The following is a 16717-nucleotide window of genomic DNA, read 5'->3' as shown; positions in this document are numbered from 1 at the left end:
GGAGAGCTGGATGCGTTACCATTGCTACAGGCAGGCTGCGACTCAATTGAACCAACGTTTGTCTTTAACAAACCCTACAAAATTGAAACAAGACAGTGATGGAGACAAACGTGACAAATGCCTATTGCATATACACCGATGGCTCCAAAATGAAAGAAGGCTCAGGATGCGGGATATACTCCAGATCACTGAACCTAAGAATAAAGAGGGGTATGGGCAAAAGTGCCAGCGTAGTTCAGACAGAACTGACTGGTATCTACATAGCCGCAAAAGAGATAACCCAAAAAGGTATAGCAGGAAAAACTATAATGATCTGCACAGATAGCATCAGGTTTAGTAATGGAGTGTCACGAGTCACTAACCCAAGCTTCGGATGGTAATACCATCATCCTGAGGTGGGTTAAAGGACACAATAGGAATAAAGGCAACCGCATTGCTGACCAATAATCTAGGAAGGCGGCAGTCCTAAGACTCTTAGGACCTGGGGATCTTTTTGGTTGGTCAAGTACAACAATCGCGGAAATTGTCAAATGTCACTCCCATACGCAAACCGTAAAAAGATGGAAAGAAGGGAAAGGATGTAAACTTGCCAGGGTAACACTAAGTAACCTTGAAGAGTCAACATCAAAGAAGTACTTGGTAATGACCAGGAAAAATCTACGTTTGGCAGTTGGTTTTTTAACTGGTCATTGTCAACTAAGCAAACACCTCCACACACTGGGGCTAGCAGACACACCTCTATGTAGGAAGTGTGAACGAGAAGACGAAACTGTAGAGCATGTCCTATGTAAATGCCCAGAGTTATCGTTAATACGAGAGTACGCGTTCGGCGAGTCCTGGCCCACACCTGCCCACATAAGAGAGATGTCTCCTGGCGACTTGTCCCCCTTCGTAGAAATGGCAGGATAGACAATGAGCTAAGGGTGACAGCTCCCTGGGAGGATGCACAATGGGTCAATTGTGGCCTAAGTGCTGTGAAACTTAACTCGCCCTACAGATACAGAACCGAGCCACATTTCTTAATACTTTTTAAGTCAATTTCATTAAAAGCTTCTCTTATTCTATTTTTCATATCTGGCGTTGTTAGAGGCTTCTGGTATACCAGGTCTTTTATATAGCCCCACATGAAAAAATCAATTTTGGAGAATTCCGGTGATCGCGGTGGCCAAACAGTTGGTCCTCCTCTGCCTATCCACCTCTCATGAATGTTATTATTTAGATAATTGTGAATAGAAGCAGTGTGATGAACTGGAGCACCGTCGTGTAAAACCACATTCGTTGTCGAATACTAAGCGGTACATTTTGCAGTATTATTGGCAAATGATTATTTAGAAAATCCAGATATATGGCACTATTCACACGATCGTCAAAAAATGTGGGCCAATCACATAATCGCCAACAATACCACCTCAAACAATTATAGACCATCTAGTTTGACTATGAGTGTTAACAAAATAGGGATTGCTAAATGAAAATTATGCCGATTCACCGTTCCATTTTCGTAAAATGTAGCCTCATCTCCAAAAAAGCACATAATCAAAAAAAATCAGTATCTTTGGACTTACTACAAAGATCATTGATAAAAAGCTAATCTGCGTTGATAATCATTGACTCTCAATTCTTGATGTAACTGTATGCGGTAAGGATGCAGTTTATGTTTACGAAGGATTTTTGCCGCCGAAGTTTGACTAATGTCATGTTGACGTGAAATTTCACGAGTGTGCTGATGTGGGGATCTTCAATAGTAGCTATCAGTACATCATATTCCTTTTCTTCACTTAAATCAGTTTTGCTTCTCTCATTTTTTTCACATATAAGTGACCTAGTGCGAACAAAACGATCCATTAATTTTTCAAAAGCTTTTGCGTTTGGCTTCCTCCGTTCAGGAAAGCGCTCGTGATATATTCTGGATGCAAGTAAGTAATATCTCGAACTTGCTGCTAATACCCAGATCATATCCACAGAAAAACTCATTTTTAACAATAAAGACAAGCCACATAGACTGATTAAAAAGGTAATAATATGAAAACTGTCATTTTTTCAAAGCCTACTTTTACTTACAATCGGCAGTCAGTTAGGAATGTTTCATTAAAAATTCCTGGCTTAGAATACTGTTGATATAACATTCTAAAAATGGTTACATCAATTGTATATTGTTTTGTTTTGTGTAAGTTAGTTATTGAATAAAAATAATCTTGTTAAAAGATCTTGTTTTTATATTATTATACAAAACATATTATCTTGTAGGAATTTTAGGAATCTCGGAAAATAATGAGTTAAAGTATAGGGAATGCTATATACACTCGCGATCATAAAATCCGGGTCACCTTGAAAATCACCGTTATTTCATTTTTAACGAGCTTTATCGTAAATAATAATAACACAAATACAAACTAATGCACGTTTCTGAGAATTGTTGTCGTCTTAGTGGTTTCCTTTGTAACAAAGAATTCCAATAATGCCGATTTCGCGGAAAACTATACACTTCCCAAAATGAACAGTACCTGTAACTGCCGCTTGTTTTAAATGTCTCATTTGTGCTTCGACTTTCTGTTCAAACGCAACAAACAAACGTTTATTATTGCCACCATTAGTGTTTATTAGTGCCATTATTAGTGTTTATTATTTTTTATTTTTTGCCAAACATGCCTTTGACTGTTGTTGAAACGGCACGCATTGTTGCGCTTGTGGAAGACGGTCATACTCAACGGCAAGTCGCAAGAACTGTTGGCGTAAGCCTTTCTACGGTTCAACGAGTACTTCAATGCTTTCATGAGACGGGTTTGCTAACCAGACGACCTGGATCTGGACGAAGAAGAACGACCACGGCACGAGATGATCGTTTCCTTATGTTTCAGGCTTTACGAAACCGGACCTCAACTGCGGTTATGCATCGAAATCGTCTACAGGAAGTACGAAATTGCAATGTTAGCGTTGCAACAGTCAGAAGAAGACTTTGTTCTTCTGGACTATCTTCTCGGGTAATGGCTACAGGACCGCCACTTCGCCGGGCGCATCGAGTTGCTCGACTAGCTTTTGCTCGACAATACGCGCATTGGGGAATTAATGATTGGAGCAAAGTGTTATTCTCAGATGAATCCCGTTTCTGCCTAACTGGATCCGATGGACGTGTAAGAGTTTGGAGGAGAACCGGTGAACGATTTTCACAAGCTTGCATTTCTCCAAGAATGCGATTTGGTGGAGGCCCGGTCATGGCTTGGGGAGGTGTATCTTCCGACTTCCGCACAGAATTACCCTTCATCGAAAATGGGTCCTTAACTGCACGAAGGTACATTACGGAGATTCTGGAAGAACATGTTATGCCCACCATGGCAGGGCTTGGAGAAGACGCCGTTTTTATGCAGGACAACGCGCGACCGCACGTTGCCAGGATCAGTATGCAATACTTAGACGCGATTGGAATTACGAGGTTACCCCGACCAGCTAGGTCTCCGGACCTGAATCCCATCGAACATCTCTGGGACGATTTGAAAAAACGTATTCAAACCCATACACCACCTCCTAACAACGCACAGGAGCTTAAGGATCTGTTAGTGAGAGAGTGGAATGCCATACCACAACATGTAATCCGGAGAAAAATTGAGAGTATGCCCCGTCGTCTGCAAGAGGTTATTAGAGCAAGGGGAGATTCCACTGTTTTACCACGTTCTGTATTTTTCATTTTTTTTTTCGTATGTCTGTTTTATCAACAATTTGGTTTGTTTTCTGCTTTTTCAATAAAAACAATAAAAAACCCGTTTTGTTTCTTTCAAAACAAACATTGATGACAAATAAAAAGACATTAGCCTAAAAAAAGGTTATTACTGCACCAGATGCAAAAATATTCAATAAACTTGAAATTTTCAAGGTGACCCGGATTTTATGATCGCGAGTGTAAAAACGAAAGAGTATCATAAATACAATATTTTAAAAAAATAAAATATAGGGTGAACCATTAAAAAAAAATTGAGAAAATCGTAATTTTGTTTTGTAGTTCACTTTGTATACAAATTTTTGTCAATAATTTCAATTAAACTTAATTTAAAAACTGCAATATATTGTTTACTTTATTATATAAAATAAATAATTGTTTATGTAATACTTCTTTATATACATGGTGTTGATTTCATAGGGATTTCGAAATAAAAATGGTCATAACCTATTACTGCAACAATAAGGGATTTTTTTTTTGTAATAAATCTCGTTGAATTATTTATGTATTTTAATTTAGAAACTCGCAAATTAAAAAAAACTTTTTAGTCTTTTTACATGTAAAAAATATTTTTTTCATTTTTATGACTGTTAAAAAAAACAAAGCTAAATCAGCTGTACATGTTCCAAGGATTTGTCATCAGCTATACCTCATATACCTTTTAGAAGGAAAAAGTAATGAACAAGGACAAGCTGCTTAAAAGGAATGAAATCAGAAATGTTATAACGATAGAAAGCGAGATTCTTAGAGAACAAGTGGATGAGAGTATAGTATCGAAAGGACTTTGGTAAAAGCCATAAAATTTTCTAAAAGCAATACATTCGTCGACCAATTGTATTTACTCCGATTTAATGGAATACCTATTTAAAATCGAAGATTTATACTACTACGTATGAAATATTCATTTTTCTGTCTAGTGCGTGGCTTGAAACATAAAACCATTAAACTACTCACATAAAATGAGCCTGCACGTCCGTTGAAGCTTCGAGATGATAAACACTAATATAAACTAATCAATTCCTTTGAGGTTTATAGACATTTTGAAAACTGTTTCTGATTCGGAAGCCTAAACAACAAATCAATATTCTCAATTCTTTACATAGTTACCGTAATTAAAAAATCAACAACACCCCACTCTTTGTTATACCTCAAATATACAAATATAGCCATCGAAAAAATCCCACGGCAAATCGTCATCAACTACTTCAATGTCATTAGAGAATCTTGCCAATATACGTCCAATAGGAACAGTATCGAAAAACGCCATCGGTGCTCTGAAAATTCCATACAGTAACTTTTTATGCATAGCAATAGATGCTGCCAAACAACCCAGATGGAGTCCTATGTCGCTAAAGACGGAGGGAATGGCTGAAATTAAAAAAAAAAGATTGATTTTGTGATTTGTGCGATCTAATACACCAAAGTGCTCAGTGAAAGACTCTAAAAGCAATGGAATACCAAACCAAAATACGATCTATATTATCAAATATAGGAATATACGGGGTGTTTCTTTGCGAAAGTAACATACTTTAACTGTAAAAAGGAAACACTTTGGCGATCTCAAAAATCCCCCACGTAATGGGTCTGACTTCATCAATAACATTATTACGAGGTTTGCCGTATTAATTAAAGATGACTTATTGGTCGTACCAACATTGAAATGTTTAACATTTTACCAATTTAGAGAATTAACGTGTGTGTATTATATACGTAAACAAATACGGTCCTGTACGCGAAGCTATTTTGGCGTACTCACACTTAGTATTATTATAATATTATAACTGCGAGAAACAACTAAAATTTGTGTAAACATCCACCCCCAGTGTAAATAGAGACCCACCCACCCGCGGTGCAATCAGTCCAGAGATCCTACATAGTTCAGTGCAATGGAAAGAAGAAGATTAATTCATCGTCACAGGTACCGTTTACACTTTAATTCGCATATACACACAATATTAAAATTAATTGACCAATTTTACATTACCTACTTATAAATAAACATTTGAATAATTTAGGCGAGCGGTTTACCCCTATAAGCAGAGCATCAACCGACTAAAATTCTTTTTGCATTTCTAATGCACCAAACCTTTTTTATTCGATTCTATATATTTTTCCAAGATGAAATGTATTTTTTTATTTTTAATTTTTACAAGTGGGCCGGCAATTGTTATTAACAAATAACTTATACAAAAAAGCAATTTCACCGAATTGTTTCGGAATCAATTTTTTTAGGTGTATCTCATCAAAATAAACACTTTTTCTCTCTTGATAATTTTTCGAAAAATGCTTCCTTTTCGAGTTATTTGCATTTTTTGTTGAAAAAATGCCGTAATTAGTGATTTTTGGGATTTTTTTTCTAAAAAACTACTAAATGAATTGCAATTTTACAAATAGCTTTATAATCTTTAAACCGTCGAGTACAAGTTAGAATATTTTGACAAGCATAAATGGTTTCTATCTCGCTAAAAACGTGGACCCAAATATTTCGAATATGCCCTTCGGGAGTATCCGGCTAAGCGTGTACAGCGGTTGAGGTGCTGTAGGCGCTAAAAAAAATGCATCTAATGAAAAATTACCACCTTCGAAACCAGTATTATTACAACATTGCTTAAGAGCAAAGTGGCAAATAAATGAATGGATTCAAGCAAAAAACGATATTACTTCATCTCTTGATCCATTAACCCATGGTTGGACAATGGAAAATAATTGTTTCGATTTTAATTATTTTGAAACTAGTTTAGATATGTTACAAAAGTATTTCTGCTCATGTACCGGAAAATGTTCTACGAAAAATTGTAATTGTATTTCCTATAATTTAGAATGCTACATGCAGTATGTGCATGTACACCAGAGAATTGTAAAAATGTTAAAGACGACTTTATTGAAGACAATGAAATCAGCTTATTAGATGGAAATCCTGTTGCTGTTGACGAAAATTTTCAAATTATTGACAATGAAAACGATGTATAATTAATATTATATTTTAATTTTATTATATTTTTCAATGAAAATTAATTATATATTGCTTAATGTATTTCACTGTAATAAAACATTCAATAATATAGTCACCACGTATATTAAAAGAAAAATTACATTATTATAGCATTGTAAAAAATTAATTTTAATTGTTTTAATTATGTCTATATAAAAATAATTAGAAATATTGTTTTTTTTTAATAAATTGTACGTAATATTTGTATTGAATTAATTTTTTAAATTTAAACAAATATTTCTACGTGCCGCACGCCTGTATCGCCGCAACCGCTGTACACACTTAGCGGTAGACTGCTCGAAAGGCATATTCGAAATATTTGGATCCACGTTTTTAGCAAGATAGAACAAAATTATCCTTGTCAAAATATTCTAACTTGTACTCGACGGTTTAAAGATTATAAAGCTATATGTAGAATTGCAATTCATTTAGTAGTTTTTTAGAAAAAAAAAATCCCAAAAATCACTAATTAAGGCATTTTTTCAACAAAAAATGCAAATAACTCGAAAAGGAAGTATTTTTCGAAAAATTATCAAGAGAGAAAAAGTGTTTATTTTGATAAGATACACCTAAAAAAATTGATTCCGAAGCAATTCGGTGAAATTGCTTTTTTGTATTAGTTATTTGTTAATAACAATTGCCGGCCCACTTGTAAAAATTAAAAAAAAATACATTTCATCTTGGAAAAATATATAGAATCGAATAAAAAACGTTTGGTGCATTAGAAATGCAAAAAGAATTTTAGTCGGTATATTCTGTTTCTAAGTGTCTTTTGAGGGGTAAACCGCTCGCCTAATTGTTAAGCTCTGATAGATCATTAATACAAGAATCATACAATGGCATTAATTAAAATTAGGTCGCATTAAAATTTTTCTACTTCGAGTTCTCGCATTTCACATAACTTTAGAATTCAAATTCAAAATTTTACCAGAAAAAACATTTTGCCGAAAATTCAAGTATACCACTAAATTTAGTTTTTCATCTTCTTTTTAAGTGCAGTTTCATTTCGTACTCTTCTGTAGGTGTCTCGGAATTCTGGAGTATTTGATGTTTTGTACTTCGTGTAGGCCTCTCGTTTCTCTTTACATTTCTTTTCTCAACCATGGTGTTGTTTCTTTTGTTCAGTATGACTTTGCATTTTCCTAGAGCTTCTGTTGCTGCTTCTTCAATGTTGTTTTTAATTTTCTCCCAGCTCGTGTTTATATCTTCGATGTCGTCTATTTGTTTCAGCTGTAACTTCTGTGCTAGCCTCCTTTGGTACATTTCTCTTGTAGAGTCGTTCCACAGTGATTCTACATTGAATTTTTCCTCGGTAGGAGCAGAATCCTTTTTTAAAACATCTAATGCACAGGGTGTTGTTTTTGGGTTGGAATAATTTTCCAATTACTTATAATTATAAATAAATTAATCCATTGGACATCTAAAAGAATATTCGCGTGCCAAATATAAAGAAAATATACAGTGTGTTTAAAAAGTTACAAACAAAATAAGAAGTTAGCAAAATAGATGAAACAGAGTATCTTTGTTATTGATGGAGAAAGACCAATTAAGTATAGGGTTTTTCAGATCGCCTAAGTGTCCCCTTTTTTCAGTTAAAATATGGTATTTTTCCAAAGAAGCACCTTTTATCTCATTTTGTTCGCATTTTTAGATTTTAGATGTAATATATACAAGGACCAAGATAAACAGGAATAAAGTAAAGTGTGGGAGAAAAATGTGTAGTTTAAAAAGAGACATGTCATATAAGATTTATAACATGGTGTTAAACTGACAGTAACATTGATATCGGTGCCTTGTCCTCCAAGAATATGATGTCTACTTTGTCCGAAGCTGACCTAAAAAGTATTGCGCTGTTGACTGCATACCATTGGGGAAGTTCTTGAACCAGGATGATAAAATTCCAGTACAAACCAGCTATTATCCGAATTTTTCTTTCATTCAGACCCATGTGATTCAGTATAACAATGAAGTTTCCATACAGAACAGTGTCAAATGCTTTCTTCGTTTATTGTTTTAACGCGTTGTGTTTTTTTGTCAAATTAGGTTCCCCCAAATTTGGTTAAATCTAATACTACTTCCTCATCGCTCCCAGCCGAGCATTTCCTCCTTCCCCACAGTCTGACTCTATAAGATCTGCTCTATAAGATCCTGGGTCTAGTGAGTTTTGCACTATTTCTTTTGTTGCTAGAACGTTGCCGCAAGTTGACAGATTGTGTGTCATTAATTTTTTTTGAGTAGAAACTTCTCCAATTTTGACTAGATCTTCAGGTATTGTTGTCCCAACGTAGGTTGCAATTTATTTCAACATTCTCCTGTCTTTGGTAATACTATCTATCACTTAATTGTTGATAGACATTGTAAGTACTAGTTGTTATTGTGTTCATGATGTTACCCTTTTTTTTACGAGACGGCTTCTTTCAAAAGGTTTGCAACCATCATAGCGATTCGAATCTTCGATGCCGCTCCTTGACCAGTTCTGTAGAACAGCAGTTTGACCACGTTCTTAACTTGTTTAACCAGGTAACACGTCTTCTTCGTTCTTATATTTTCAGCTGCAACAGTTCGTAGCGCTCACCTCCCATAACATGGCCAAATATTGCAACAATTTTGATAGTGTTTACGTCTTTTTTTTTGTTTTCTCATTCTTTTCAATACTACGTCGTTTGTAACTCTGTCCACTCAGCTTAGCATAAGTTTCGCGTTAAGAAGTTTCTAGCGTAAGTTTCGCGAATTAATTTCGGTTTTTTCACGTGTACCTTAAAGGACCTCTTTTGAGTTCTATTGCAAGGCTCTAACTTCGTTTATATATTTAGGTAGGTACCATGTTTAACAAAAACATATATTTCTTTACTGGCCTAATTAACTAGACTTCTATAACGTAGTGAATCCGCGAGTCTGTTGAGCTATGGAGTCGACAACAAAAATTATAAACCCCCAGGAAGTTCAATTCACCAACAGTAAAACTCTCACAGACACAGACAAACGATATATTCTTTTAGAAAGTTATTCTTATGACCTTATTTGCTCACCAAAATATACCTCTAATTGCTAATAAGAACCTTGTTTTCTTAACCATAACCACCCATTTATAACACACTGAGCTCTAGCTAGAGAAACTCAAAAGATTTTGAAATGTGTTAGAAGAAAATTAGTGCTACAAGACGAAGATGATACTTCGCAAGCGTTATAGTTAAAAGTTTTCAGTTTTGGCTGTCTATATTTCAGAAGATATGTGCTATATTATTGCATATTATTTATAACATATGTGAGTCATAAACTATTAAAGAAACTGTTTATAAGTTTCAACGTATATTAACAATTAGAAAAATAATCAAATTCAGTTCAACATAATGGCTTCCAGTAATAAGCGAAATTCCTCTGCCATTTCTCTGCTGAAAAATAAAAATATAGACACTAAATGAACATCCATTACACTCCAGAAAATCACTAATAAGCACTGCAGATATCACTATAAAAATAACATTCAACATAAGCAACGAAGAGGCTTCACGAATTGCCTGAACCCAACAACAATACAACCGAAAGCCGTCCACGAACCTGGTGTTCACACGAAATCTATTACTCGAAAATGAGGCATTTGACCATCTCCATAATGCGACTGAGGTGAGGTCAAATTCATTCATCTCAGTAGAAGAATTTACCCAAGATCATACAAAGGCAGTTCCAAAATGTTTTTGTTTGATACAATAAACATAATATAAAATGCAAAAATACAAAACAATAACAAAATACGTGGCTAGTTGACTTCAGTCATAATTAGACGTATGGCGTCAAAAAACATTTTATTTTCCCATGTTAGAATAAATGATTCAATAAATTAAGACAGATGATAGTAAAAAACATTAATTAGCAGCCATTTTAATTATAAATCAAACTATTAATAACAATAACTCAAATAAAGTTATGTTCTGGCCGAAAACAATTATTGTGTGGAGTTAGTAAAATAGTTTTAAAGCTGGTCTATTTACCAGCAGATTAGGATTCAATTCCCACCAGAGATTCCCTATTTGTTAACACAATGAAAAAATAATAGAAATTATGATATATATTAGGCAACAAGTCGTCGAAAAACTCATTATAGTTCAATTTCAATTCAAAATTTAAAATGTACGGATTTATTGTATTTCCAGTTCTACAGTCATCAGTTGAATGCAAAATAATCTGGTGAAGACTGTTGTATGTCAAAATCGTCACAATTCTCATTGTTTATCAATTCCTCACTTTTTTAAAAGTCTGGACAAGTAATGATTTTCACCACAACTGACAACACTGGAGTTATGGAACGTTCTACCGGCTGCGGCAGTAAAACATCACACGATCAAACAATAACAACACATCGAGAAATGTTTTTGAACGGTAAACAGAAACTTTTTGTTGAAAAAACAATTCATGAAAATGGTTTTAACGTACAATAGTGGCCAAAATTCTGGAAACTTTACAAAAATTATCGTTTTTTTAGCAAGACTCGTCTCATGATTATGATTTATATAGTTTACCATTACAATTACATTTTTATTTTATTGTTTTATATTCCTGCATAATATCTTATGTATTTCTCACTCTTTTTTTATTAACATCATTATTCAATAAAATATTAAACCAGATTCAAGAGAAACCCACAACGTGTTGACTGGTCGCCAGGAAAGAGAGCCAAAGCAATTATCCTTCGAGAAGAAGGTTACACTTATCAAGAAATAGCAAACAAATTGGGTGGTGGCGCAACAAAATCAGGTGTAATGAAAGTTTGCAAACGTGGAACGACAAAATCAGCAAAAAGATCTGGCAGAAAACCCAAAGTTAGTCACTACGATGTGCGTAGAATATGCCGACTTTCTATTAATAATATTAACGGTATTGTCAAATCAACTGGATTACAAATATCGGACCGCACTATAGAAGAAAGTTGTGTGAAAATGGATTGCGAGCACGAATTCCTAGAAAGAAGCCGCTCCTGAACAAAAAACAGAGGCAAAAACGCATTGATTGGGCTTTGGCACACAGAGGGTGGACAGAAGAACAATGAAGTAAAGTAATTTGGAGTGATGAAACCAAAATCTCGATCTTTGGGAGTGACGGAGTGAAGTTTGTTCGCCGCCGACCAGGAGAAGACCTTTTGCCCCAGTGTACTACGGACACTATGAAGCATCCTGTGAGTATCATGGTATGAGCTTGCATGACCACTAATGGAGTTGGACGTTTAGCAGTAATATAGGGCAATATTAACGCAAAAAAATATCAGGAAGAGATACTGCAAGCCAAACTGCTGCCGACTATCAGAGATTTGTTCGAAGGGGATGCCCAACAATGCATCTTCCAGCAGGATGAAGCGCCTTGTCATACGGCTAAGACTTCCATGGAATGTTTGAGAAACCATGATGTTACTGTTCTGCCTTGGCCTGGAAATAGTCCCGATCTAAATCCAATAGAAAATTCATAGTTAAGGCTGAAAGTCTTAGTATCACGCCGAAACCTAAGCAACAAGAGAGAACTGATAGAAGCCATTATTCAAAACCGATTTAGAGTTATTACACCAGAAGATTGGCTCGTCTCTTTAACTCAATGCCTCACAGAATTGAGTCTGTCCTAAAAAACAAAGGTTATCCTTCCAAATACTAATTTTGTTGATAATAATCATTGTACCATTTTTTTTAAATATATCTACTAATAGCTAACGGCTGTTATTTTATTTATTTTTAAATTTTTAGGATTAGGATTATAATTTTTCCCCTTTAAAATAGATGTAAAATATTACGATGTAATAAAACTATAGATAAACTTACAAATAACATAAGTCTTGTGAAAAAGAGGAATGCTGATAACAAAACTAAAATGTTTGAAAAGTTTACATCTACCCCTCCGCGCTTCCTTCAATCAAAGCCTAATAATTCTGTAAAGCCCGACAACCACTCAGTAGACCACGCAACTAACGAACTAAGATTGCCCAGATTTAAACCCGATTTTATATGAAATTTTCAATAAGAGAAAACTCACAAGTGAAGAAGAGATAGACTATCAGTGAGTCACTTTAAGAGAGTCATAGTTACCATTGCACTTGGGGTGTATATGTGCCCGATTGGTCAAATAAGGTCTTTTCCACTTAAATACTAACTGAGCTTGAATTCCCACCACAGCCTGAACATTCTGGGCCTTAATGAGTTTTCCAACTCGGATACTAAGGCCTTTGCCGGGAAAACTCCGGCAAATTACCGTTCCAGCGTATAATCACCTGGTTTGCATTTTCCGGGGCAAATGTGTACCACACGCTCTTCTAGGTTGAGAACAGAACTTTCGCATGTTTCTCATCTTGCGCAGGACACAGCATTCGAATCCTAGTATAACCCAAGAACTCATCAGGCCCTGCAATCGCTCAAGATTATTTACAAGACAACTATTGGGGAAGATGCCAGCAATATGAGATTAAAAATTTCGTCTACCACCACGACTATTCTATTGTCTTATTGCATTGATGAAGTTCGTAAGACCAATTTTTCCAATTTCACCATTATTGGAAAGTATTTAAGTATTTAAGAAACACTATTTAAACATAATTCCATTGCAATATGAGATCATATAATGAATGAGATGTTTGTATTATGAGCAAAAAAAAAGGACATTATCGACCACATTTCATGATAAATGTTACTCTCGTTTAATATTAGCATCAATACTAGCTCTAAACACAAAAATATGTATAAGTAAATAGGTATATACCTCGGACCAGCCATAGCATACATTTACAATCGATTCTGGCAATTGTTTATCTATAATATCTATATCTTTAGAGAACCGGGATAGTATACGCCCGATAGGGATAGTATCATAAAACGCCATCGGTGCGCAAACTATTCTTCTCAGAAAGTTTTGGTACATTAGAATAACTGCCGAGAGACATCCTAAAAGGACTCCCAAATCTGCACCAAAAGCAGGAATTGCTAAAATACATAGTTGCTATATTTTTCAGTATATTTTTCCCATAGAATCTAAATTACCATTGTTATTAGGTATAACCACCCGATGCATTGATGCTATTATTACCCCCATTTGAATATTCCAATCAAAGTTTCCCTTGCAAGACAAAACTTTAGGTTTTCAAATCGTGGAATTGTTTTTTTTTTTCTAATATACATTGCTGGACAAAAAGCCCAACCCTTTCATATGAATACCAATTAAATAATACAAAAATTTTAAGTCTTTAAGTAGTCTGATGAGGTAGAATTCGAAGAGAGAAGGTGTCGACAGAATAGATATTGAGGATAACCATAAGTTTCATTGCATTGAAGAGAAAAATCTAGATTGTTGACCCAAACTAATAACTTCTTCAGAAAAATTGGATAAATTGTCAAAACATAGTAAAGAAAAAGTTCTCCATTCATTTCCTCTGACTATAATAAGCGTAAGTGCGACGGAAAGAAAAAAGATTTATAAAGAACTTAGGAAAGAAGAGAAGTACTTGTAGATAAGAAAAAATATTAATTTTGAAAATGGTCTAATGGAAGAAATTAAATCGTTCAATAGACGGAAGCAAACAAGAAAATTCTATCAAGGAAGACGTACTAAAGAGTTGAGTTGAACAGCTAAAAAAAACTGACCTCCACCGAAGACCAAAACCAAAACGCACTACAGACACCACCCCAAAATATAAAAAAACAATATCTCCTTACAGTAATATGGTCACACTAGCAGCCTTTTGAGACAATATTTCAGGCCCAAAGCAAGAAAAAAAAGGTTAATATAACCTTCACTCACTACGCAAAGTACTTTCGGAGCTTCAGAAAACTAAACAAAGACTAACCACGGGTGTTATCACTGGTTACAGCTACCATCTCTTTAAAAGATACAAAGTAGGCATAGCAATATGCAGATTCTGATACAATACAGAGGAAATGACTATGAAAATTGTTTGTAGCTGATCATCGTCGTAAATACTGAGGTCATTTTGGCACCTGATCATCATAATAACCAATTCCTAAGCGGATAACAGATTTTCTTAGAAGCCTAGATCTTTTGGAGTAACACATCGATAGATGATATACATGAAAGACCTTTCAGCTCGAAGTTTGGAAAGATCTACGACGACAGTCCCTTCAAGGACAGTGATCCTTGAAGGTAACTAACTCCACCAAGGAGCATGACTTAAATTCTGCAACAATTTATGTTTTTTCCATGTATTATGGACAAAGTTTGTCTACAAACTCATTGGTCTTCGAAGTAGATGACACAACATTGTGAACAAGGTGTTTTCGTCAATTTTCAGTCATATAAAGATGAACAAACACAATAAAATTTCTTGAGACGATTACTCCTTCGTTAATACTGTAATCAAGCAAAAAATTCCTTTTTGAAATGGCTTCGAATCTTTGATGTGTGATAGTTGAAGCCATTGTGTGCTCTCCGGGATCTGGCGGTTGGTCCAAATCGGCATTAAAATTTTCAGAATATCGCAGACAAAATCCTGACGGAAATTACGAATACTAAGGCAAGCTAATTTATCTAAAGTAATACTACTTCTTCGGAAAAAAGAGCAATTAAAGAATTAAATTCTGAGAAAGACTTTTTAAAAGTACATGCTGATAAAGACAATGTCACTGACCTGGTAAAAAACGAGAGTTATAGCAAAAAAATTAAAGAGAAACTGGGCACAAACACGTAAAAGTGTTTTTTATGGTCGCTTGTCAACGCAATTTGCTCTTTTAGATACGATTTCTCAAATGTTTGATGATGTTGATAAAAAAACAGTTGGCCAGTTTGAAAAACTTACGTTAGGGATCTTCTACACTTTATCGAGAAAATTAAGAATATTATACTAAGATTGGAGTATATAATAGTGAGTTTGGACTTAATTTGATTGCTTACTATGGTGTCAGTTGGTAAAGCATTCGAATCAGTCAGTAATTTTCAAGATATTACAAATCTTCTTCGTCACTATCTTACTACAATATATTTCCAATGGAACGACAGATTTTACGAACAAAGTCACCATCTTTCAATGTTGACAGATTTTTCATTACTGTAAATTCAAGTGGAGAAGGTTTTTGTCCAGAAATGTATTTTGTACTGCCGACATATCTTGTATAATATTGAAAGTGCAACAACTATTATACATTGAAAGAGCTTGTACAGTACATCAATTAAAAAATGAAATATTAGACAAATTATAAAGACAAATTAATATAACTGATCGTGGACCGATAGACTAGGCGGTATCTGTAGAAATTCAGACCATAATGGACATTTTCCATAGGAAGCTATTTTTTTGCTGGAATCCCTTCAGGATGTGCTCAATATCGATAATCACGATATGCGCCAGTCGCAAACCCTGTGCTAAATTTTTTATTTAACAAAATCTGAAAACAATTGAAAATTTCTCATTTTTTTGCTCCTATTTTCGTTTATAATTCGGAAAATATTGATCCTAGAGAAAAAATTATAACAAGTTAAAAGTTTCGTTATTCAATTTTACACAATATTTCGTTAGCTAGAAATTGAAAATTTAATGTTTATTGTTGAAAAAAAGTTTAAAGCTCGTAAAGTTATTCAATTTGTTTATAAGCCTAAAAAATGTTTAAAACATTTAAAAAAATTTCTAGGCTCTCCTGGTGAACCGATTTAAATTTTACAAAAAGCGTTTGAAAGTTTGAGCCTTCTTTTATGTGTAAAAAAATTTGCAACTATCTGAGGGCCTTATTTAGGGCCTACTATAAATTTGAAAATTTGCAATTTTTTTCCAGTAGGCTGGATTGCAAAATTATTACGCAAAACCTATCCGACCGATCTTAACAAAATTTAGCGCACGTTTTAAACATATTAAAAGTTTTTTCTAGGTGTAATATGGAGCTTGTAAGTCAAGTTTAGAAAGTCGAAATCATTTAAAGGATTAACTTCATTTTTTTGTACTTTTTTTTTCCAAATATTGCTATTTTTTCAACAATAAACATTAAATTTTCAATTTCTAGCTAACGAAATATTGTGTAAAATTGAATAACGAAACTTTT

At 34.4% G+C, this 16717-nt stretch overlaps 1 protein-coding gene across 12 annotated transcripts in view; it reads right to left on the bottom strand.

Moving 5' to 3' along the window:
- Window positions 1-16717, bottom strand: part of MRP (Multidrug-Resistance like Protein 1) — a 197852-nt gene that overhangs the window by 41065 nt on the left and 140070 nt on the right. Inside the window, exon 15 of one of the 12 annotated variants that reach the window (XM_072545240.1) lies at window positions 4860-5080. The exons of the other annotated variants lie outside the window; for them this stretch is intronic. Coding sequence (XP_072401341.1) covers window positions 4860-5080 — 221 coding nt within the window. The remainder of the gene's footprint in view (window positions 1-4859; window positions 5081-16717) is intronic. 12 annotated transcript variants of the gene reach the window in all.

The sequence above is a fragment of the Diabrotica undecimpunctata genome, chromosome 9, assembly GCF_040954645.1.
Source record: "Diabrotica undecimpunctata isolate CICGRU chromosome 9, icDiaUnde3, whole genome shotgun sequence".
In the NCBI taxonomy this organism is placed as follows: Eukaryota; Metazoa; Arthropoda; class Insecta; order Coleoptera; family Chrysomelidae; genus Diabrotica; species Diabrotica undecimpunctata.
Note: the sequence above shows the minus strand (reverse complement) of the source record. Positions and strands in the feature narration are given on the sequence as shown.